The sequence below is a fragment of the Rhincodon typus genome, chromosome 10, assembly GCF_021869965.1.
Source record: "Rhincodon typus isolate 14 chromosome 10, sRhiTyp1.1, whole genome shotgun sequence".
Classification (NCBI taxonomy): Eukaryota; Metazoa; Chordata; class Chondrichthyes; order Orectolobiformes; family Rhincodontidae; genus Rhincodon; species Rhincodon typus.
Genome location: NC_063341.1, coordinates 77,296,108 through 77,320,214, shown reverse-complemented (window position 1 = coordinate 77,320,214; position 24,107 = coordinate 77,296,108). Strand labels below are relative to the sequence as shown.

General features: G+C 43.0%; 1 protein-coding gene across 1 annotated transcript in view; it reads left to right on the top strand.

The window, feature by feature from the left end:
• The window catches only part of LOC125484144 (di-N-acetylchitobiase-like), a 75,263-nt gene that overhangs the window by 5,350 nt on the left and 45,806 nt on the right, over positions 1-24,107 (top strand). Inside the window, exons 2-3 of the mRNA XM_048601563.1 lie at positions 2,507-2,598; positions 10,167-10,222. Coding sequence (XP_048457520.1) covers positions 2,507-2,598; positions 10,167-10,222 — 148 coding nt within the window. The remainder of the gene's footprint in view (positions 1-2,506; positions 2,599-10,166; positions 10,223-24,107) is intronic.

Here is a 24,107-nt window from a genome sequence, read left to right as displayed (position 1 = left end):
ACGTGGTTGCTCTCCCAAAACTTCATCTCCTGCTCTTTCTTACCTCCCATTTAAAGTCTCATTGTTTCTGATCTTCTTTTAAAGTTCCAAAAACAATACAAAACTCATAAAAACAGCAATTACTGCTCCAAGGTAGTGAAGAAATCAGCTCCAGCACTGAGAGAAAACATCTCAAAAAAAGTAGCAGTTTGTTCCTGATTTGCTGCGTGGTTATGTACCTGAAGTCTCATAACCTCCAAGGACATGTGCCAACTACTGGAAAATGGAATCAGGCTGGATAGTTTGTTTCTGGGCTGGCACAGACCTGATGGGTAGAAGGGCTTCCTTCAGTACTATTAATTTGTTCTGCATTTCCTAAAGATTCTGAATATCTAAGAGGAGGATTGTGCAAAGATGTGGTGGGGGTGGGGGGGGGGGGGGGGGGGGGGGCACAAAAAAGCAGTGCATGAATTGCACGTTAGGAGGACAGAATAGGCGTTACGGGTTGACTGACCTTCATCTACTCTACAATTCTATGAATTCTACAATTCTATGAAGCGTAAACCAATGATGCCTTGCACTGAAACAAAGAACTACAAACACACAGGTCAGATACAACCTGTAGTAACAGACTAGGGGGCACATTTTTAAGGTGAGAGGAGAGAGATTTAAAAAGGCAACAGAGGCAACATTTTTACGCAGAGTGTGGTTCACGTGTGGAATGAACTTCCTGAGGAAGTGGTGGATGTAAGTACAATTACAACGTTTAGAAGACATTTGGATAAGTCCATGGATAGGAAAGGTTTGAAGGGAAATGGGCCAGGAGCAAGCAGGCAGGATTAATTTAGTTTGGCATTATGTTCGACGTGGACTGGATAGACCGAAGGATCTTTCTCTGTGCTGTATGACCGTATGACTGTGACTCTATAACATACTGGATTGAAGTCACAGCCTTTACATTTATCTTGTGTAAACAGCCACAGAATGAATCCTACTCATGGTGGTGTTGTGTATGTGTAACTAGCAAGGTGGTACTTTGGCCATTGCATGCTGCAGTTAGACTGAAGAGTGTAATGCTCTCCTTGAAATTATGATTAGCAAGTATTTGTTTTCTGGAATCTGGTATTATTATCTCAGATTAACACACAGCAGCTGCACAGAACGGTACACTCATTATTTATGACAGTGGAAGATTTGCTGTTTCAATTTCACAGTTACTGGAAAGGCAAGACCCAAGCACATTTTGTTATTTATGTATTACATTTTATTCTTCAAAAGCCAAGCAGACAAATATTTATTTAGGAAGAGATGAACGACTCTGGGGATATATATATAGGTAAGAAGGAATGTGATGTCTTCATTCACAATTTGTGATCATTAAGATCATTAACACCATCCTAAAACAATTTTTAAACATTTCTCACAAACAGCCAAGTAAGGACTGTGGATGCTGGAGATCTGAAACAAACAAAACAAAAATTGCTGGAGAAACTCAGCAGGCCTGGCTCAATCGGTGGAAAGCGAAATAGAGTTAATATTTTGAGTCCAGTGACCCTTCTTCGGAACTAGAAGAGGCTGGGAAAAGGTGATATTTATGTTGGTGATAGGTGGTGGGGAGAGGACAGAGAGAGAAGGGCTGGCAGGCGGAGGGATTGTTGAAATTAAGCCATGGGAGAAGAGAAGCTAGATAGTTGACAATAGGAAGTGTGAATAGTTGAACATGAGTTGGCTTAGCTGAAAGGAACCCATTTCATAACCAGACCAAGGGTTGTGGGGAGTGGGTAAAAGACAAGGAAGGAGGTGGTAATGCTCTGAAGTTGTTAAATTTGACTTTGAGTCCTGGAGATTGTAAGGTATTGGAGTAAAAATACATAAGAAAGAAAGTGAAGTAGAGGAAGGATCACTCAACCCAAAACGTTAACTCTGATTTCTCTCCACAGATGTTGCCAGACCTGCTGAGCTTTTCAGCAACTTCTGTGTCTGTTGCTGAAGATTATTAGAGCAGCTACGATCTTCCTGAATGAAATGGGGAGGCAATGGCATTGTGGTATTATCGCTGGACTGTTAAATCAGAGACCCAAATAATGTTCGGGGGACCTGAGTTCGAATCCTCACCACAGCAGATGGTGGAATTTGAATTCAATAAATATCGGAATTAAGAATCTCACGATGACCATGAATCCATTGTCGAGTGTTGGAAAAACCCATCTGGTTCACTAATGTCCTTTAGGGAAGGAAACTGCCGTCCTTACCTGGTCTGGCCTACATGTGACTCCAGACCCACAGCAATGTGGTTGACTCTCAACTGCCCTCTGGGCAAATAGGGATGGGCAATAAATGCTGCCTGGCCGGCAACACTCTCATCTCGTGAATGAATAAAGGAAAACAAATCAAATGAACTCAATGGATTGAATGGCCTACTCCTGCTCATAATCTTATTAAAATGGAGGAAATGTTCATGTGTGTATTATTGTCAATCTATTTTCAGAACTGAAAAATGATATTTGTTTGCTCCTTTTGTTTTTAGCTTTAAAGATACAATGCAGTTCCACTTCTTCTGAACTCCTGAATGAAACTGGTGGCTATATTCTTAAATGCCGTGGGCCGCTGCTTGTAAAGGTAAGATTCTCCACTGGATTCATCAGAAATGTTTCTTATACATTTTTGGAATTGAAACTTGCCCTTACCAGCGGCAAGAAAAGGGCTCTTTAGGGATTGTCAGTGAAATAACTCCACTGAGGCCAATATCCCATTACTTTTCAATTTACACATGCATAGTCCTTGACTTTAGTACTGCCTCATACACAGTCAATGTCAGCCAGGGCTCCCTGATTGGGCCAGATTAACAGCCCCAATCAGGGAACTCATATTCTATGAGGTCCACGTGGCTGACCTTGTTATAATTTCTACAGTCAACCTAAGCAGAATTTAACTTGATGGAAAGGCCTGGCTTCCAACACCAATCTAGAAACACCTTCTTCCTGCCACCCACCTCCTCTGCCCCCAGCAACCCCCTCCTCCGCCCCACCCCCAACAGCCTGATTTCCAGGACCCTAGAGAATGAAGTTCCTAAATGGCAATATGAACGCTGCCACGAGGGCTCTTAACTCTGAGGGAGAGATTTAATCAGTGCACTGATCCAACATTTGGGTGGAAATCCCATCTCTGTGTGTTGCATTAGATGTTTCAATCGCTGAAGAAAGTTAAGATGGGATAGGATGGGGATCATTGGCAAGGTGTCAGAGGAAAGGCTATATTCAGCCTTTTTACCTCTGCCTTACTGATATTTCGACTCTCAATCAGGCACAAAGTGTCTTTCGTTAAGGAATCTCTTCCACCAGAAGGACAAAGTCAAGTTTGCTTGTTTTGTTTCACAATGTGGTGAGACACCCATTTTTAAACTTTTCTCACAAACGTCAGAGTCTTCCTGGTATAAAAACTCAAAGAACTGTGCATGCTGGAGATCTAAAACAAACAAAAACAGAAATTGTTGAAGAAACTCAGCAGGTCTCACGTAATCAGTGTAGATTTAAATAGTGGGATTAGGCTCTTAAGTGAGAATTACTTTTTTAAAAAATGAATTCATGCGATGAGGGTATCACTGGCTCGGCAGCATTTATTGCCCATCCCCAATTGCCCAGATGGCAGTTAAGAGTCAACCATACTGTGGGTCTGGAGTCACATGTAGGCCAGACCAGGTAAGGATGGCAGTTTCCTTCCCTAAAGGACATCAGTGAACCAGTTGGGTTTTTCCTGAGAATCCTTCACCACCGACGCTCAGTAGTAGCAGTGTGTACTGACTACAAGATGCCCTACAGAAATTCACCAAAGGCCCTCAGACAGCACCTTCCAAACCCACGACCACTTCCATTTGGAAGGACAAGGGCAGCAGACATATGGGAACACCACCACCTCCAAGTTCCCCTCCAAGTCACTCACCATCCTGACTTGGAAATATATCACCATACCTTCACTGTCGCTGGGCCAAAATCCTGGAATTCCCTCCCTAATAGCATTGTTGGTCAACCTACAGCAGGAGGACTGCAGCAGTTCAAGAAGGCAGCTCACCCCCACCTTCTCAAGGGCAAGTAGGGATGGGCGAGAAATGCTGGACCCAGCCAGCGACGCCCATATCCCACAAATGAATAGAGCAAAAAAGTCAACAATGGTTTCATAGCCACTGTTAGACTCGTTACTCAAAATTTTTACTGAGTTCATTTATTGAGTTTTATTGGATTCTTGTTGTTACTAATACAGATTGATAGGTAGGTAATTGATTAGTAAGGGAATCAAGGGTATGGGGAGAAGGCAGGAGAATGGGGCTGAGAAACATTTCAACAATGATCGAATGGTGGAGCAGATTCAATGGGCCAAATGTTCTAATTCTGCTCCTATATCTTAAGGTCTTATGGTTCAAATTTCATTATCTGCCAAGGCGAGATTCAAACTCATGTTGCCAGAACTTTACTGAGTCTGTATATTCGTAGTCAAGCTAGTTGACAAGAAAATTGTTACAACACAGAGGCCACTCTGCCCATTGTGTCCATGCAGTAGTGCGGTACACTCTCGGTACCACACATCAGCTTCGATGTGGTAAACAATGTGAAGGATACATCTTACCTGAACTTATGCTGAACCAACGTTGGGTTTAAAACCAGTCTCACGAAACTGGGAATAATCATATCATCTGCGAAATCCATGTCTCAATGGCTGCAATTCCTTTGGGCAGAAGGAGATTCTGTTGAAATGATGTGTAGGCCAAATGTGCGTACCACATCAGTGAAGCGGCAGGCCGTGTTGTGTGGTTCATTCCCAGAGGGAGAAAGCTAAAGATGGTAGTAGAGAGTGCACACAGCTGGCTGCCACTGTGAGATCCCTGGAAGGCTCAGCTGTTCTGAAATTGGAAACGTTGCAGCTAATTGCACCATTTGCCGTTCAAAAAAAAAATGCACATGCTCCCCAATTATTGCTGTCAGCAGAGATCATCCTCAGCAAGCCTATCTCTATTTCAGACTGCTTTTACTTGGCAGGGGTTTTGTACATTTTTATCGAAAGCAAAATATTTTACTGGGGACCAGCTGCCTGTGACCTCAGGTACCAGCTCCAGCTCAGTATTTTCAACGGCTGCCACCCCCCAGCCCCAGGCCAATGGGAATTCACCCTCAAGCCGAACTCCATTCTTGCCCCTTACCAGGAACAGGTAGCCACCCCACAGGGAGAACAAATCCTGGGGTGCAGGCTGACGTGGCACTGCCCACCTTCCTCTCCTTCTGTCCCAGAGGCTCTGGAGCAGGGGAGGAGATCCGTGGCAATCCTTTGGCACCACCAAGAGAGTCCAGGCCTCAACCCGGCTCTGGTGGAATGGGGGTGAGGGGTGTAACTGGGACAGAGAGCTATTGCTGTGCAAACACCTGGGGACACTCAGCACCTATCTCCTCTGGCCCCTTGACAAAAGCTCCCTATCATTCATGTTACTTTCAGCAAATTTCCTGGGATGATTTCAAGAGCCATCAGGAGATAGATGCCAATTCCAATAGACACCTGGCCATTCTGGAAGGTTTTGCAGGCCTGAAGTAACTTTATGCTGTAGCTAGGCTATTTATCTATCTGCCTGTCTGTATCGTAGTTAGAATGTCATCTCTTGCACAGAATGGTTTAACGATAAAGTTAGAAATTGGAAGGAGCTATGCTATCAGAATGAATCCAAATTTAGTATTAGTTTGGAGTGACTGAGTTTCGTAGAATCATAAGAAATAGAGGCAGGGTTATGGTGTAGGCTATTCAGCCCATCAAACTTGTTCTGCCATTCAACAACGTCATGACGATGATAATGGCAGCCTTAATGTCACTTTAGTGGCTGCCCATAACCTCAAGCTCCTGTCAATCACAGATCTGCTCTACTCAGACTCAAGGACCCGTTCTCCATCCTCTCTAGGGAAGAGAGTTCCAGAGACTAACAACCCTCTGAGAGAGAACAAATTTCTCTTCACGTCCATCTTACATGCAAGAATCCTTAATTTTAGACTGTGATTCCTAGTTCTAGATTCCTCAAACCTCCTCAGGATTGTATATGTTTCAATAAAAATATTAACTGTTAATCGTTGAACCTGACATGATGGGACTTTTGTATGAGGAGAGTTTGAGGCGACTGAGTTAATGTTCTCTGGAATTTAGAAAAACAAAAGGCAATCTCATAGAAACAGACAAAATTCTTAAAGAGATGGACAGAGTAGATGCAGAAAGGATGTATCCCCCAGCTGTGCGTCTAGAACCCGGGGACATAGTCTCAGAATAAAAGGCAAGCCATTTAGCACTGAGATGAGGAGGAATTTCTTCACTCAGAGGGTGGCAAATCATTGGAATTCTCTACCCCAGAGCCAGGGAGGCTCAGTCATTGTGTAAGATCAAGACTGAGATCAATAGGTTTCCAGTTACTACTGACATCAAGAGATAAGGCAACAGAACAGAAATATTTCGTGGAGATAGAAGATCAGCCACGGCCTTGAATAATGGAGCAGGCTTGTGGGGCTGAATGGCCTTCTCCTGCTTTAGTATGATTGTACAATATGATTGGAGACCTTTGATATGCATCTGAACTTGTCTTATATGTTGAATGCTCGGTTTCCTGCCTATGCTTTTTGTTGTCCATATTTGCCTGTCCTGAATCAGTAAAGCATTGTTGTATTCCAATCGAGGCAGTAATGGCCATCGTGGAACTCAAGTTACCACCCTTCTCCCTGCACCCCCCTTCCAAAACAGATCTTCCTCCTCTTCACCTCCTCTCCCCCACCTCTCAGTATTGACCCAGGGGTCGTGACAATTTTCAAATCTTGAAATGTGTTCTTCGTGGGAAAACGTTTGGGAATCACATCCCTAATAGGAGGCATGATGTTGGGCAGTGAGAGCAGCTCTCTGATTTCTGGTGATCTCCAGGCTGCATTTAATTCACCTTAAACATCAGTCCAGGGCAGACTGACAAGTACAGAGGGTGATGATCTCAGCTTGGCTATCAGTGGGCTGTGAAGCACTCGTAGGGAAGGGGGTTAGAGCCAAAACTTTAAATCATAGTTGACCGGGAAGCAGGAACCTTGGCTGATTATTTCCCCTTCTCTTTCTTTTTTTCGCAAAGGCATTTCCCCATGTCCCAGTGCCACAAGGCCTTGGATTAATAAACTGATCAACAAACTGGGACTTGAACAAAAGGCTCTCCGATCTGTATAGCTCAGTTATTAACAGTGTCACCAAGGGAAGCCCTTCTTTTTTTAAACTCTTTGTGGCATTTGGTTGAAATAGAGAGGTTGACAGCGTATTTGTGTTGTGTGATGTTGAGGAGCAGCAAAGTTCCAACATGCGCTGTCCATAAACAGCAATGACAGCAACTTGAGAATTTTATTGTGCCTTTGACTGACGAGGAACTATTTCCAAGTGGCCTTCCAGGGCCTTTGTTGAACAAAGATTTGGCACTAAATCACATAAAGAGATGTTAGGATGGGAGAACATGGCATGAAAAATCTTAAAGGAGAAGCAAGAGCTGGACAGGTTTAGGGAGTGAATTCCAGAGCTTAGTTTCGAGCCAGCTGAAGGCACAGCCACCAATGGTGGAAGAACTAAAGCTGAAAATGTGCAAGATGCCAGAATTAGAGGACCACAGGGATCTTACAGAATTGTTATAGTGTAAGAGGAGGCCATTCAGCCCATCATATCTACTTTGACTCTTCAATCATTTGAACTTAGTGTCAAAATCATGCCTGTACCCCCATGACCTCACACATTGTTCCTACTTAAATAAACATCTAATGATCTCTTGAATGCCTCAGTTAAGTTTGTCTCCAGTGCATGTCCACACATTTCAGAGCCTGATACTTACTGTGTGAAGAACTGTTTTCACACCATGCATTTGCTTCTTTTATGATAATTTGTGCCTTTTGGTTCCCCATCCTCTTAAGAGTGGGAATAGCTTCTCCCTCAGTGAGACCTCTTAAGGATTCAGGAGGTTAAAGGGATCAGAATGGGAAAGTCCATGCAGGAGCTGAAAACAAGGCTGAGGTGATGGATTGTTAAAAATTTATTAACAGGATATGGTGGAATTTATTGCTCAATTTCAAAGACCTCGGCTTGATGATAAACACCAAAGGTCCATCCAAGAATTTAACTCAGATTAATTAGCTTTGGCAAGGTGTGTCAGCAGTGATTTAAGTAGTGACAAGGAGTCTGAGCATTAGCATGAACCTTAAAAAATATCTAATCCAATCAGTGGTCTGGTATGTTGCACTCTATGGATGTGAGAGTTCGATTCCGAAGAGAACGAGAGGAGGATTGAAAATGTGCGTTTGGTAGATGATACCCAGAACCTCTTGGAAAGATACTGAAACAAAACAAGATGAAGAGTTGAAGTTCAGGAATCATAAGTTTTGCTAAGCAGTTAAGAGAGAGAGAGAGAGCTTAGTCACAAGTAATAAAGACCTGACAGTCTTATCTTGACAACAATTAAAGGCCAAATTGAATATGAAAACATTGAAATATGAAGAGGGAAAAAAAAGATTGATTGAGATGTGGATATGGACTGAGTGAGTGTTGAAGAAAGTAAGATGATGCAAGAGGCTCCACCAAGGATATAGTGACAATGAAGGAGGCAGTGGTAGCAATGGGTTCTGGGATGTGATTCATCTTAAACCAAGGATAAGCAGCCCCTATTGTGACTAAATGGCAGTTTACCATCTCCCACTTCCTCACTGATGGGGGTGGGGGCAGATGTGGGGACAGTTGTAAATATGCTTCACACCATTTGCTTAAATCCACTTCCCAAACACTATTATAAGAACATAAGGCGTAGGAGCAGAAATTAGGCCATTCGGCCCACCGAGTCTGTTCTGCCACTCAATCATGGCTGATAAGTTCCTCAAACCCATTCTCCCGCTTTCTCCCCGTAACCCTTGATCCCCTTGATAATCAAGAACCTATCTATCTCAGTCTTAAATGTACTCAATGACCTGGCCTCCACAGCCTTCTGTGACAGTGAATTCCATAGATACACCACTCTCTGGCTGAAGAATTTTCTCCTTATCTCTGTTCTAAAAGGTCTTCCCTTTATTCTAAGGCTGTGCCCTCGGGTCCTAGACTCTCCTACCAATGGCAGCATCTTCCCAACATCCACTCTGTCCAGGCCATTCAGTATTCTGTAAGTTTCAATTAGATCCCCCCTCATCCTTCTAAACTCCAATCAGTATAGTCTCAGAGTCCCCAAACACTCCTCATATGTTAAGCTTTTCATTCCTGGGACCATTCTCATGAGCCTCCTCCGAACCTGCACCAGGGCCAGTACATCCTTCCCGAGATATGAGGCCCAAAACTGCACACAATACTCCAAATGTGGCCTGACCAGAGCCTTATAAAGCGTCAGTAGTACATCCCTGCTTTTATATTCATGTACAACATTAACAGTCAGCACAGAATCGAAATCATAGAATCCCTACAGTGGGGAAACAGGCCAATCAGCCCAACAACTCCACACTGCCCCTCTGAAGAACATCCCACCCAGACCCATCCCCCTACCCTTTCCCTGTAACCCTGCATTTCCCATGGCTAACCCACCTAACATACATACCCCTGAATATTACGGGCAATTTAGCATGGTCTAACCTAACCTGCACCCCTTTGGAGAATCTTTATTTCACTGGTTAGGGTACATCCCAGTGGTTGCAAACATCCAAAATGATGTGGTAGCTAGAGATCAATCAAAAATATCAAGACTTAGATTGATAATCTTTTGTTAGGTGAAGGTATTAAGAATTATGGAACAAAGGCTGGGAGTAGTTAAGATATAAACCAGCCATGATCTAAATGAATAGCAGAGCAGGCTGGAGGGGCTGAATGGCCTTCTTCTGTTCCTAAATGGAAATTAGGATGGAAAAGTGGAAAGTAAAATGTCTTATTTAGGAAATAATCTACATCATGAAAACTATTTTCTGGTTAGCTTTGATTACCACAACACACAATTGTGCTTTCTCAAACCAGAAAACAATATAAAGTTGATAAGGGATATTTTTGTTCAATTGTCTGCTGCTAAACCAACAATTTGGACTGTTGAACCAAGTTAAGCATTGGAAAAGGTTAATTCCATTACAAGTTCATTCATTTCAGATTGACTTGAACACCAAAGTCACCAGATGCTATACTTTCCTCTTTAGGGTAAAGGAGAAATGACTACATGGTGGCTGGAAGGGAAAGCATGTGATGGAACACAGTAAATCACAGACCGAAGAAGTTCAAACCTAGTCATTTCCGGCTGAAGACAGTAGTTCTGCACTTGACAAATCTTTTACAACTATTAAATGTCCCATCTAATGTCCAATTCAGGGCTTTGTGATCATACTTGTTTTGTGTGGTGTATGAATAGGACTGTATCAAGTTAATATTGTCAAAGATTGTTCATAGCTTTGGTTTTGTATCAGCCCTGTACTTTTGTGTTAGTCCACCACTGTTGTAATTTAACACTCCCAATTTCCTGATAGTTTAAGCACAATTTATTATTGCTATCAATTATTTAATCAATCAGTAAAGGGCTCTTTGGCCCATCATTATTCCAATTAGCCAAACCTTATAATGGATTAGAAGACATTAATTCTAAAGGAAAAATACGTGGCCATGACATGTAATGAGGACTGATTGAATCTACAGGAGGATAGTTGGTATGCACAAGTAACTCATTCATTCTTCTTTCCTGTTTCTTCTCAGCGCCTTGTATTTTTATGACTTCTCAAATTAGCCAAGAGTGTAAGAATCTTTGAGAGTTTCTCTCCACCATTTGTATACTGATGTCTCCCAAATTTATCTTGCTTTATACTGTTCTCAGAAGTCAACCCTCATGGATCTATAATGGACTCTTAATGTCCTGTGTTGTAGGAAGTGACCAAGATTCATATTTTGCACCTGGAAAGATTTTCTTCTAATCAAAATATCCAATAATATGTTGAGTTCTTTGTCTAAACCTGGGGTAAAAGCCTGCCATAATGTTAATCACTTTCCATTAGTTTCTTGAACCTTTGCCTTTAACAAACTGTCCTTGATCAACCAGGTTGTTACACTGTCTTTCTTCATGTTACTCCAGGCTATTTCCTATGACCGGGCTTCTATCATCCATCTCATCTCTGGAATAATTTACAGGGGTTCCATCGTTCAGATTATTATTTATTTTGCCCAAGCTGAACTGTTTATAGTGACTATCCAGTCTAAGTGATCTAATCCTGGAACTCGCTTCTCAACAGCACTGTGTATACCTAGACCATATGGAGAGCTGTGGTACAAGAAGGTGGCTCATCCCACCTTCTTATGAACATTGACGGATGGGCAATAAATGATGGCCTAGTCAATCACGTCTATATTCCATAAGAAGAATATTGCAAACATTCCTTGCCAGAATTTTGACGCAATTGGTTGTTTGATCATGTGACACAGTGCTCACTTACAATGAAATGCAAAGTAGAGAGAAGGATCGGAAGAAATTTGGCAGAGTAAATGAGCAAAATTTAAGCAAAAATGGAGAGTATGGTCGCTTTCAGGCTTCCCAGCCCTCATTTCCAGCTCTCAGCCGCAATTCCTGGGCAACAGGATTGCAAAACCACATTAGTTCTTGACGTGGAGGTGATGGTGTTGGACTGGAGTGGACAAAGTCAGAAATCAAACAACACCAAGTTATAGTCCAACAGGTTTATTTGAAATCACACGCTTTTGGTGTTTCCCAGAACTCATTTTCAAAGACACGTCTCTTGGGTTGCACTGCCAGATCTGACACCATTTTTAACGCTAAGCTAAAAGTGAATTTTGCATGTGTCACACGAGCACCAATCCTAACGGTGATTCCATTAAACCAGATTATTTTCCAAAGTTAAACAAAAAATATCAAACCATTATATGGAAATATGTTAAATTCCCTGCACAGAACCAGGCCTTTCAAACTCACAGCCCATGTCAATGCTTATATATTCCACGAGTCCTTCGTTAAACTCTCTTCATCTCATCCTATCAGATTAACCTTTTAAACTTGACCTCACATAATTGACCTATCTTTTACGTAAATGTATCTATACTATTTGCTCAACCATTCCCTGTGATTGTGAATTTCACATTCTAAACTACAAATTGCCTCATAGGGGAGGCAATGGCCTAGTGGTATTATCGCTGGACTGTTAATCCAGAGACCCAGATAATGTTCTAAGGACCTGGGTTCAAATCCTGCCACAGCAGTTGGTGGAATTTGAATTCAATAAGCATCTGGAATTAAGGATCTAATGATCACTGTGAATCCACTGCCAATTGACAGGGGAAAACCCCATCTGCTTCACTAATGCCCTTTAGGGAAGGAAACTGCCATCCTTACCTGGTCTGGACTACATGTGACTCCAGGCCCACAGCAATGTGGTTGACTCCAAACTGCCCTCTGGGCAACTAGAGATGGGCAATAAATGCTGCCTAGCCAGTGACACCCTTATCCCATTAAATGAATAAAGGGGAAAAAAAGTCTCTGGGCAAAAATTTGGAAGTTTCTGATTGGATATAAGCAACTTTCTTACATTTTTGGCCCCTTATTTGGGATCAACTGCAAGAGGAAACATCGCTATGAATTGCCCCTTTCAAAGTCTGCCACAGCCTATTCTATGTCACCTTTTAGCCTTGCCTTTTTGAGTAAAAGGGGCCCCGTAAATGTTTGTAGGAGCCTGCGTTCATAGCTTTCAGTGTGAAGGGTCAAAAAACAGCTAGAAGTAACTTATTCATCTTCAAATATCTTTTTGAAAAATAAAGTCCATTCTCTGATAAGAATAATCTTATATTGCCACACTGATTAGCAGTGCCATCCAGGATGATTGTTCAGTGGAGGATCGAGGTGCTGTGTCTTTTTTTGCAATTTGTGGTCTAAGGGACAAGTTAACTGAAAAGTCTGTTAGGATCTTGTCACTGAACAAGCGCTGGTAATGGGAAATATTTGATTTGTCATGAATCTCCCTGACGTCAAATGTCAGGCACTGTAGATCAATATTTAATCATGCAATACATTCATTGGTGGTAGGAATTAGGCTTGTGAGCATATCATAAATACATATGCCCGTGTACATTTTCATTGTATTCGTCGTAGATCACACATTTGTCGATATTATCTTTACCTTCTGAAGTGACCTGTGATGTGGTAGCTAGCAATCGTCGCAATTAATAAAATGCATTGCTGTAATAAGCAGAAGGAACATTACTGAGGACACTGAATTAAAAACAGAAAACTGGAGAAACTCAGCAGGTTTGGCAGTAACTGTGAAGATAGAAACTGAGTTAACGTTTCAAGGTCAACGTGATTCTTATGCAGAACTGAAGAACATTATAAACCTGGGGATTTGCAATGAAACTCATTGCAATTTTTAAGAGTGGTTGAATCATTATAAAAATACACTGAGGTCGATTTGTGATTTATTACAAATGCCTTGGCTGCCTTGGGTGACACTGAACTGCAATGTGCCACAGAATAGGAGACTTTCTCCATGCCATCCTTCACCCACCACCTCCCAATGCTTTCACAGATTAGTTACAGGGCAGAAGAAGGTCATTTGGCTCACCAGGTCTGTACTAATTCTCCAAAACAGCAATTCACCTTTCTTCACCTCATAACTCTGCACAGACAAAAGTTCAATTCTCATTTGGAAGTCATAGAAATGTAGAAACATAGAAGATAGGAGCAGGAGGAGGCCATTCAGCCCTTCAAGCCTGCTCTGCCATTCTTCATGATCATGGCTGATCGTCCAACTCAATAGAAGAAGGGTCCTGACCCCAAATGTCAATTTTGTGCTCCTCTGATGCTGCCTGGCCTGCTGTGTTCCTCCAGCTCCACATTGTGTTATCTCTGACTCCAACATCTGCAGTTCTTACTATCTCAATCGCCCAATCCTGCTTTCTCCCTGTAACCTTTGATCCCATTCACCCTAAGTGCTATATCTAGTCGCCTCTTAAATACATTCAATGTTTTGGCATCAACTACTTCCTGTAGTAATGAATTCCACAGGCTCACCACTCCTTTGGTGAAGAAATGTCTCCTCATCTCTGTCCTAAATCGTCTACCCTAAATCCTTATACTGTGACCCCCGGTTCTTGATGCACCCACCATCGGGAACATCCTCCCCGCAGCTACCCTGTCCAGTCCTGTTAGAATTTCTGAGTCTCTATGAGATTCCCCCCTCAGTCGTCTGAACTGCAGAGAAAACAATCCTATCCTGGTCAATCTCTCCTCAGACGTCAGCCCCACCATCCCCAGAATCAGCCTGGTAAACCTTTGCTGCACTCCCTTGAGAACAAGAGCATCCTTCCTCAGAAAAGGAGACCAAAACTGCACACAATATTCCAGGTGAGGCCTCACCAAGGCCCTGTACAACTGCACCAACACATCCCTGCTCCTGTACTCGAAACCTCTCGCAATGAAGGCCAACATACCATTTGCCTTCTTTACCTTAATACTGTCAATACTGTCCACTGGCCTGGATAGGTACAATTCCCAATAACACTGAAGAAGCTCTAAACCATCCAGGACAAAACACCCTGCTTTATTGGCACCCCATAGACCACGTTCAACATTCATTCCAAATAGTTGTTTATATCACAGAGGGAGGCCATTCATATCTGCACCCATGAACAAAGATCTGACTACACTGATTCCCTGTACTACTGACACAGAGTGACAGCACTGTGTACCATCTACCTGGTGCACTGAAGCAACTCACCAAGGCTCCTTAGACAGCACTTTTCAAATCTATGACTTCCACTAACTAGAAGCAGTAGGGGAGGCAATGGCCTAGTGGTATTATCACTAGACTATTAATCCAGAGACCCAGGTAATGTTCTGTGGACGTGGGTTCAAAACTAGGATTTGCATTCAATTAAAAATCTGAAATCTATATGTGACTCCAACCCAACAGCAATGTGGTTCACTCTTAAACTGCCCTTGAATAATTAGGGATGGACTATAAATACTGGCCTAGCCAGAAACACCCTCATCCTGTGAATGAATAAAAAGGATAGTGGCTGTAGCTCCATGGGAACACAAATACTTGCAACTTCATAATTTTAAGGTGATTGGAGGAAGGTATAGGGGAGATGTCAGAGGTAGGTTCTTTACACAGAGTGTGGTGGATGCGTGGAATGCAGTGTCAGTAGTGGTAGTAGAGTCAGATATATTAGGAGCATTTAAGTGACTCTTGGATAGGCACATGGTTGATAGTAAAATGAAGGATATGCAGGTTAGTTTGATCTTGGAGTAGGATGATAGGTCGGCACAACATCATGGGCTGAAGGGCCTGTGCTGTGCTGTACTGTTCTATGTTCTATGTTCTATGTTCTCCTCCAAACCACTATCCTGACTTCAGAAAAATATCACCATTCTGTCATGATTGTAGAGTCATAGAGTCCTATAGCATGGAGACAGGCCTTTGGGCCCAAACTGGACCATGCTGACCAAAATGTCCATCCACGCTAACCCCACTTCCCTGCTTGGCCCATATCCTTCTAAACCTTTCCAGTCCATGTACTAGTCCAAATGTTCTTAATGTACCCAACTCAACAACTTCTGCTGGCAGCTTATTCCATATGCGTACCAACCTCTGTATAAAAAAGTTGTCCCTCAGGTTCCCATGTATTCTTTCCCCTCTAACCTTAAACTAAAGCCCTCAGATCCTCAATTCCCCAACCCTGGAAAAAAGACTGCCTTTCATGATCTTATACACTCGGTCTCCTATGCTCTAAAGAAAAAGTCCTAGCTTGTCCAACCTCTCCCTATAACTTAGACCCTTGAATCCTGGCAACATCCTTGTAAATTTCTTCTGCACTCTTTCCAATCTAATAACATCCTTCCTATAGCAAGGTGACCAAAACTGAACACAATACTCCAAGTGTGCCCTCACCAATGTTCTGTACAACTACAACATAACTTCCCAACTTCTGTACTCAATGCCCTGACTGATGAAGACCAGTGTGCCAAAAGCCTTCTTCACTGCCCTGTCTACCTGTGACTCCACTTTCAGAGAACTGTGCACCTGAACTCCAAGGTCCCTCTGTTCCACTACACTCCTTAAGCCCGTACCATTCACCATGAAACACCTTGATTTTACTTTCCAAAATGTAACACCTCACACTGGTTTATATTAAATTCCATTTGCCATTTCTTGGCCAACTTCCCCAGCTGATCAAGATTCTGCTGCAATTTCTGATAACCATCCTCACTGCCCATGATACTGCCTATTTTAGTGTTATCCACAAACTTACTAATCATGCCTTGTACATTCTCATCCAAATCATTGATATAGATAGCAAACAGCAATGGGCCCAGCACCGACCCCTGAGCACACTAGTAGTCACAGGCTTCCAGTCCAACAATCATTCTTCCAGTATTACTCGCTGTTTCCTACCATCACTTTGTATTTCCCTGGATTCCATGAGATCTAACCTTCCAGAGCAGCCTACCATGTGGAACCTTAACAAAAGCCTTGCTGAAATCCATATAGACTACATCTACCACCCTGCCTACATCAACCTTCCTGGTCACTTAGAGTCAGAGAGTCATAGAGTAATACAGTAAAGAAACAGGCCCTTCGGCCCAAACTGGTCCATGCTGACCATGGTGCCCACTCAGTTAGTTCCAATAACCCGCATTTGGTCAACATCCCTCTAAACCATTCTCATCTATGTACCTATCCTAATGTTTTTTAAATGTTACTATTGTACTTGCATCAACCACTTTCTCTGGTAGCCCATTCCATATATGCACCACTCTCTGCGTGAAGAAGTTGCCCTTCAGCTCCTTCTTAAATCTATCTCCTCTCACCTTAAAATTATGCCCTCTAGTTTTTAATTCCCCATCCCTGGGAAAAACATATCCTTTCATCCTCATGATTTTATACACCTCAATAAGGTCATCCCTCATTCTCCTACATTCCAAGGAATCAAGTCCTATCCTGGCCAACCTCTTCCTATAACTCAGGGCCTACTAATCCTTCTTTGCACACTCTCCAGTTTAACTATGTCTTTCTTATAACAGGGTGATCAAAACTATACACAATACCCCAAGTGCGGCCTAACCAACGATTGACAGAACTGTAACATAACATCCCAACTCCCGTACTCAATGTCTTGACTGATGAAGGCCAACATGCTAAATGCCTTCTTCACCACCTCTCAATCTGTGACACTACTTTCAGCGAACTAGGTGCTTGTACACCTAGGTCCCTCTGTTCCACAACACTCCTCAGGATCTCAACATTTACTGTATAAGTCCTACCTTGTTTTGACTTTCCGAAGTGCAACACTTCACACTTACCTATATTGAACTGCATTTGTCAATCCTCAGCCCACTTCCCCATCTGATCAAGATCCATCTATAACTTTTGATAATCTTCCTCGCAATCAACGATACCTTCTAATTTTGTATCATCTGCAAACTTACTAATCATTACTATAGTTCTGAGGAAGGGTCACCGGACCCGAAATGTTAACTCTTTTTTCTTTCACAGATGCTGCCAGACCTGCTGAGCTTTTCCAGCAACTTTGTTTTTGTTCCTGATTTACAGCACCCGCAGTTCTTTCGGTTTTAACTTACTAATCTTGCCATGTACATTACATCCAGATCATTTATGTAAATAGCAAATTACAAATAACAAAGGTCCCAGCACTGACCCCTGTGGCACACCACTAGTAACAGGCCTCCAGTCCGAGAATCAACCTTCAACCATTACCCTCTGCTTCCTACCATTGAGCCAATTATGAATCCAATTAGATAGATCTTCCTGGATCCAATGCAACCTAATTTCCATGACTAGCCTGTCATGTGGGACCTTGTCAAAGGCCTTACTAAAGTCCATACAGACAACATCCACTGCCCTACCCTTATCCATCGTGTTCGTTACCTCTGAGAAAAACTCTAAAAGATTTTTCAGGCATGACTTCCCACACACAAACCCATGTTGATTATCCCTAATCAGACCTTGACTATCTAAATGTTGGTTGATCCTGTCCTTCAGTATCCTCTCCAATAACTTGCCAACCACTGATGTCAGGCTCACTGGCCTGTGGTTCCCTGGTTTGTCTTTGCTACCTTTCTTAAACAATGAAACAACATTAGCCACCCTCCAGTCTTCCAGAACTTCACCAGTGGCTAAAGATGAAGCAAAAATCTCTGCAAGGGCCTCTGCAATTTCTTCCCTAGCCTCCCAAAACATCCATGGATGGACTTGATCAGGCCCAGGGGATTTATCCACCTTAATGTGCTTTAATGCTGCAAACACCTCCCTCTCTGGTAATGTGTATGTGGTCCAAAACATTCCCCATCTGTTTCCCTTATTTCCTTAGCATCCACGATTCTCTCCTCAGTAAATACTGAGGAGAAATATTCATTAAAAATCTCCCCCATATCCTGTGGCTCCACACAGAGACAGCCATGCTGATTTTAAGGGGACCTATTTCTCTCCCTAGCCACCCTTTTACTCTTCATATAGCTATAGAACCTCTTGGGATTATCTTTAACATTTTCCAGATTCATCTCAGACCCACTTTTTACTCTTCTGATTTTCCTCTTAAGTGTGTTCCTATATTTTTTATAGTCATCTGGGGATTCACTTGAGCCCAATAGCTTAAACCCAATGTATGCCTTCTTCTTTTTCCTGACCAGAGCCTCAATATCCCTCATCAGCTAGGGATCCCTAAACCTGCCAGCTTTATCCTTCACTCTAACAGGGGCATACTGTCCCTGGAGTCTTGATACCAGACTTTTAAAAGCCTCCCATTTGCCAGTCATTCCTTTTCCTTCAAACAGACTCACCCAATCAAACTCTGCTAGATCCTGCCTAATGGCCCCAAAATTACCCCTGCTCCAGGTCAGCACGTTAACCTGCGGACCTTTCCTATCTTTTTGCATAACTATGTTAAAACTAAGAGAGTTATGGTCACTGGACCCAAAGTGCTTTCCGACTGACACTTCAGTCCCTTGCTCGACCTTGTTCCCTAAGAGGAGGTCCAGTGTTGCAGCCTCCCGAGTAGAGCCCTCTACATATTGATTTAGGAAACTTTCTTGGACACATTTGACAAATTCCACCCCGTCTGGGCCTTTTACACTCTGGGTGGCCCAGTCAATACAGGGGAAATTAAAATCTCCAACCAATACTTTAGAGCAGCACGGTTGCTCAGTGGTTAGCACTGCTGCCTCACAGCACCAGGGGCCCAGGTTTGATTTCACCCTCAGGCGACTGTCTGTGTGGAGCTTGTACATTCTCCCCGTGTCTGTGTGGGTTTCCTCTGGGTGCTCTGGTTTCCTCCCACAGTCCAAAGATGTGCAGGCTAGATGGATTGGCCGTGCTAAATTGCCCGTAGTGTGAAAGAATGTGTAGATTACGGGGGCTTATGTGGGGATGGGGATGGGGATGGGTCTGGGTGGGATGCGCTGAGGGTCGGTGTGGACTTGTTGGGCCGAAGGGCCTGTTTCCACACTGTAAGAATTCTATGATTCTTCTATGAATGCTACGCTATTATTCCTACAGGTATCTGCAATCTCTCGACACATCTGCTGCTCTAGCACACACTGGCTATTTGAGGGTCTATACTACAGTCCCAACAGAGTGACCATCCCCATCTTGTTTCTAAGTTCTAACCATACTGCCTCATTCGATGACCCCTTAAGAATATCCTCTCTAAGCACTGTTATTATGCACTCCTCTACCAAAAGGGCAACTCGCCCTCCTCACTTACTTGTACTTCTGTCGCACCTGTAGCTTCTGTATCCTACAAAATACCGTGCAAGGACTGTGAGAAACATTACACAGGCCAAACTGGAAGAAAACTGACAATAAGGACACATGAACACCAACTAGCCACCAAGAGACATGACCAATTCTCACTGGTCTCAATACACATGGATAAAGAAGGACACGAATTCGACTGGGATAACACATCCATTATAGCATCAGCCAAACAGAGACAAGCTAGGGAACTCCTGGAGGCGTGGCATTCCAACTGGAACTCCATCAACAAACACATTGAACTGGACCCAATATATAAACCACTGAGAAACAGAACGGAAGTGATGCCACCCACCCCAGCAAACTGAGGCTTATAAATAACAAGTGGGACAGAACACCAACGCTTCACCGGAGGCGCACTGATGATGTTACCTAGCAGGGTGACAAAATCTCTGCAACCAAACCCACCGGCTCGGCGAGCAAGTCTACAACCCCAAATGGCCTACTTCTCATAATGTTATGGTTTATTTGAGGTTAGTATCTGATCACCCATGATCTTGTTGCCTATCATAGTAGGCTTGGTAGGGTGATGGGGGCAAACAGAAACTGAATAACCCATAACTGCTCCTAATTAATTGCTTTGAATGTATTGAAGTTTCAAGGTCACCTTTACCAAGGCTAGTTTTCAATTCCAGAATTTATTCATTTGTATGTAAATTCCACCAACTGTCCTGGTGGAATTTGAACTTGCTGCCCAGAATAGTAGCATTGAGCCTCTGAATTGCTAGTCCAGTGATACAAGGTAGTGGTGGCAGGAATGCAATGGGGTGGATTTTTAACCACCTGCAGCATGTATATTCCAGAGAGATTGTAGTATGAGAGATAAGGGGGATACATGAGGAGAATTATGTTATAGATTACTTTCATATCTTTTCCCCTAATTAACCTGTTTTGAGATTTTGTTATAGACCTCTGAAGCAGTTTGGATTTGAACCTAGGTCTCCTAGACCAGGGTCAGGGACACTACTACTGCGTTACAAGAACCCAAACAGGTTACTTTCATCTTTAATACTTTCATCAGCCTGTTCTGGGATTCAGTCATGGTTGATCCAGTGATGGTGACCATCTTCTTTCCATTATGCAAGGTCTTAAAGCCATGCCGGACCACAAGCTTCACTGCCCACCCACCCCAATAGCCATTGCTGCTGCCTATGATTATATGCCAAATCCCCTGCAAGAGAGAAATAAATTTGCCAGAGAGTGCATTGTTTGTGTAACATGGCTCTCGTAGTTGAATGGGGAGCAGTGGATACAAGCTGTATGTTGCAGGTTGAGAGTCCTGCAGCAGTTTTAACTGTTTGAGAATGAAACAAAGCTAGAAATTCAAGGAATGGCTCTTGATTGTTAAAAATTGTTGGGAGGTGAGGCGAGTGGTGTAGCTGATGGGATATGGCATCTTGAAGGTGCATTCTTTGACTTTGAACACTCATGGGAGGTCAGTGAAATTCTCATTGTTCTACACCCAGTCCTCAGACCTTCACTGTTGACACTCACCAGCATCTGCTCCTACATCCATCACAGGGTCTGCTAGAATATTTGTAAATGAGACCTTCGTTGCTTCATCATAAAACTTTGCCACTTCCTTCTTGCTCCATAGTAGCTCTTCTTGTAGTTCTGCTCCTATCAAATGCATCTCCCCTTTATGAAATGCAGACACCTTTAAGTAGTGCAGACTAGCCTGTACTCATACCAGCCACTCACTATTCTGCGTCAGCCACTGTACAATACAAACCTCAGTCACATGCTACAGTTTTGTAAATGGGCAAGCAACACCAGATTCGTGTACTGCTTATGTCAGAAGTAATGTGCATGGATTAATCGCACATCATGACTCCTCCACTTGTCTGACCTTATTTAATTTTGTGGACAAACAGATAAGTAAGGTTGAAGGGGGTCCATACCCTTCATATGTAGATTACTTCTGTTACTAATTTGTTACATTTACATAGGCATGCAGAATAATTGACAGATACATTGCACAATTAAGGCAGACATAACTCATTGGAACTCTCTGCCTAAAAAATATTTTAAAAGTATTTAGGTGATTATTTGAAGTGCCATCGCATTCAAGGTTATGGACCAAGTGCTAGAAAATGGAACTAGAGTAGATAGGTACTTGATTGATTGATTTATTGTCACATGTACCGAAGTACAGTGAAAGGGTTTTGTTTACGAGCAGTACAGGTGTTGCAGACACGATGGGCCGACAAATCTCTTCCCATGTAGCAAAATTCTTCTCACTTCAGGAAGTATCACTCAGGGTTCGGAATCAGTGTAGGCAATCTAGGTCCAGAGGCAAGGACAATTTATACTGCATGAGGACAGGGTGAAGATTTGTTAAGAATTGGACTCTACTAGTCCTAAGAACTAGAAGCAGGAGTGGGCAACTCAGCTTCTTGAGCCTGCTCTGTCCTTTAAAACAATCATGGCTGATCACATCTTGGACCCAACTCCACCGCTCCCAATAAACTGTAACTAATTAAGAATCTACCTACTTCCTCAAGGAAATGTCTCAGGAATTGAATAATTACTTCGTGTCAATCTTCATGGTGGAAGGCATAAGTAATATCCCAAAAATTCAAGAGAGTCAGGGGGCAGAGCTGAGTATGGTGGCCATCACCAAGGAAAAGGTGCTAGTAAAACTGATTGGCCTGAAGGTGGACAAATCACCTGGACCAGATGGACTGCACCCCAGAGTTCTAAAGGAGATAGTGGAAGCGTTAGTGGTGATCTTTCAGGAATCACTAGAGTCAGGGAGGGTCCCAGAGGACTGGAAAATCACTAATGTGACACCCCTGTTTACAAAGGGAGCAAGGCAAAAGACAGAAAATTACAGGCCGATTAGCCTAACCTCGGTCGTGGGCAAGATCTTGGAGTCCATTGTAAAGGATGAGATTTCTGAATATTTGGAAGTGTATAGTAAAATAGGGCAAAGTCAGTATGGTTTCGTCAAGGGGAGGTCATGCCTGACAAATCTGCTAGAATTCTTTGAGGAAATAACGAGCAGGGTAGAGCAAGGAGAGCCAATGAATGTTATCTACCTGGACTTCAAGAATGTCTTTGATAAGGTGCTACACAGGAGACTGCTGAGTAAGATAAGGACCCACAGTGTTAGAGGCAAGGTGCTAGCATGGATAGAAGATTGGCAGTCTGGCAGAAAACAGAGAGTAGAGATAAAGGGGTCTTTCTCAGGATGGCAGCGGTGATGAGTGGTGTTCCGCAAGGGTTGGTGCTGGGACCATAACTCTTCACTTTGTACATTAATGATCTAGATGAAGGAACTGTGGGCATTCTGGCTAAGTTTGCAGACAATACAAAGATAGGTGGAGGGACAGGTAGTATTGAGGAAGTGGCGAGGCTGCAGAAGGACTTGGACAGGTTAGGAGAGTGGGCAAAGAAGTGGCAGATGGAGTACAATGTGGGAAAGTGTGAGGTCATGCACTTTGGTAAGAAGAACAAAAGCATGTACTATTTCCTAAATGGGGAGAAAATTCAGAAGTCTGAAGTGCAAAGAGACTTGGGAGTTCTAGTCCAGGATTCTCTCAAGGTAAACTTGCAGGTTGAGTCAGTATAAGGAAGGCAAATGCAATGTTGGCATATATTTTGAGAGGACTTGCATATAAAAGCAGGGATGTACTACTAAAGCTTTATAAGGCTCTGGTCAGGCCACATTTGGAGTATTGTGTGCAGTTTTGGGCCCCATGTCTCAGGAAGGATGTACTGGCCCTGGAGCGGGTTCAGAGGAGGTTCATGAGAATGGTCCCAGGAATGGAAAGCTTAACATATGAGGAACGTTTGAGGACTCTGGGACTATACTCATTGGAGTTTAGAAGGATGAGAGGGAGTCTAATTGAAACTTTCAAAATACTGAATGGCCTGGACAAATTGGATGTTGGGAAGATGCTTCCATTGGTAGGAGAGTCTAGGACCCGAGGGCACAGCCTTAGAGTAAAGGGAAGACCTTTTAGAATGGAGATAAGGAGAAGCTTCTTCAGCCAGGGAGTGGTGAATTTATGGAATTCACTGCCACAGAAGGCCGTGGAGGCCCGGTCATTGAATATATTTAAGACTGGTATAGATAGGTTCTTGATTATCAAGGGGATCAGGGGTTGTTGGGAGAAAGCAGAAGAATGGGGTTGAGGAACTTATCAGCCATGATTGAATGACGGAGCAGACTCGATGGGCCAAATGGCCTAATTTCTGCTCCTATGTCTTATGGTCTTATTTGCTCAGTTTCTCAGCAACCAATGCGCTCTGGCGTATTGAATTCCACAGATTCATGACTCTTGGAGAGAAATAATTTCTTCTCATCTCTGT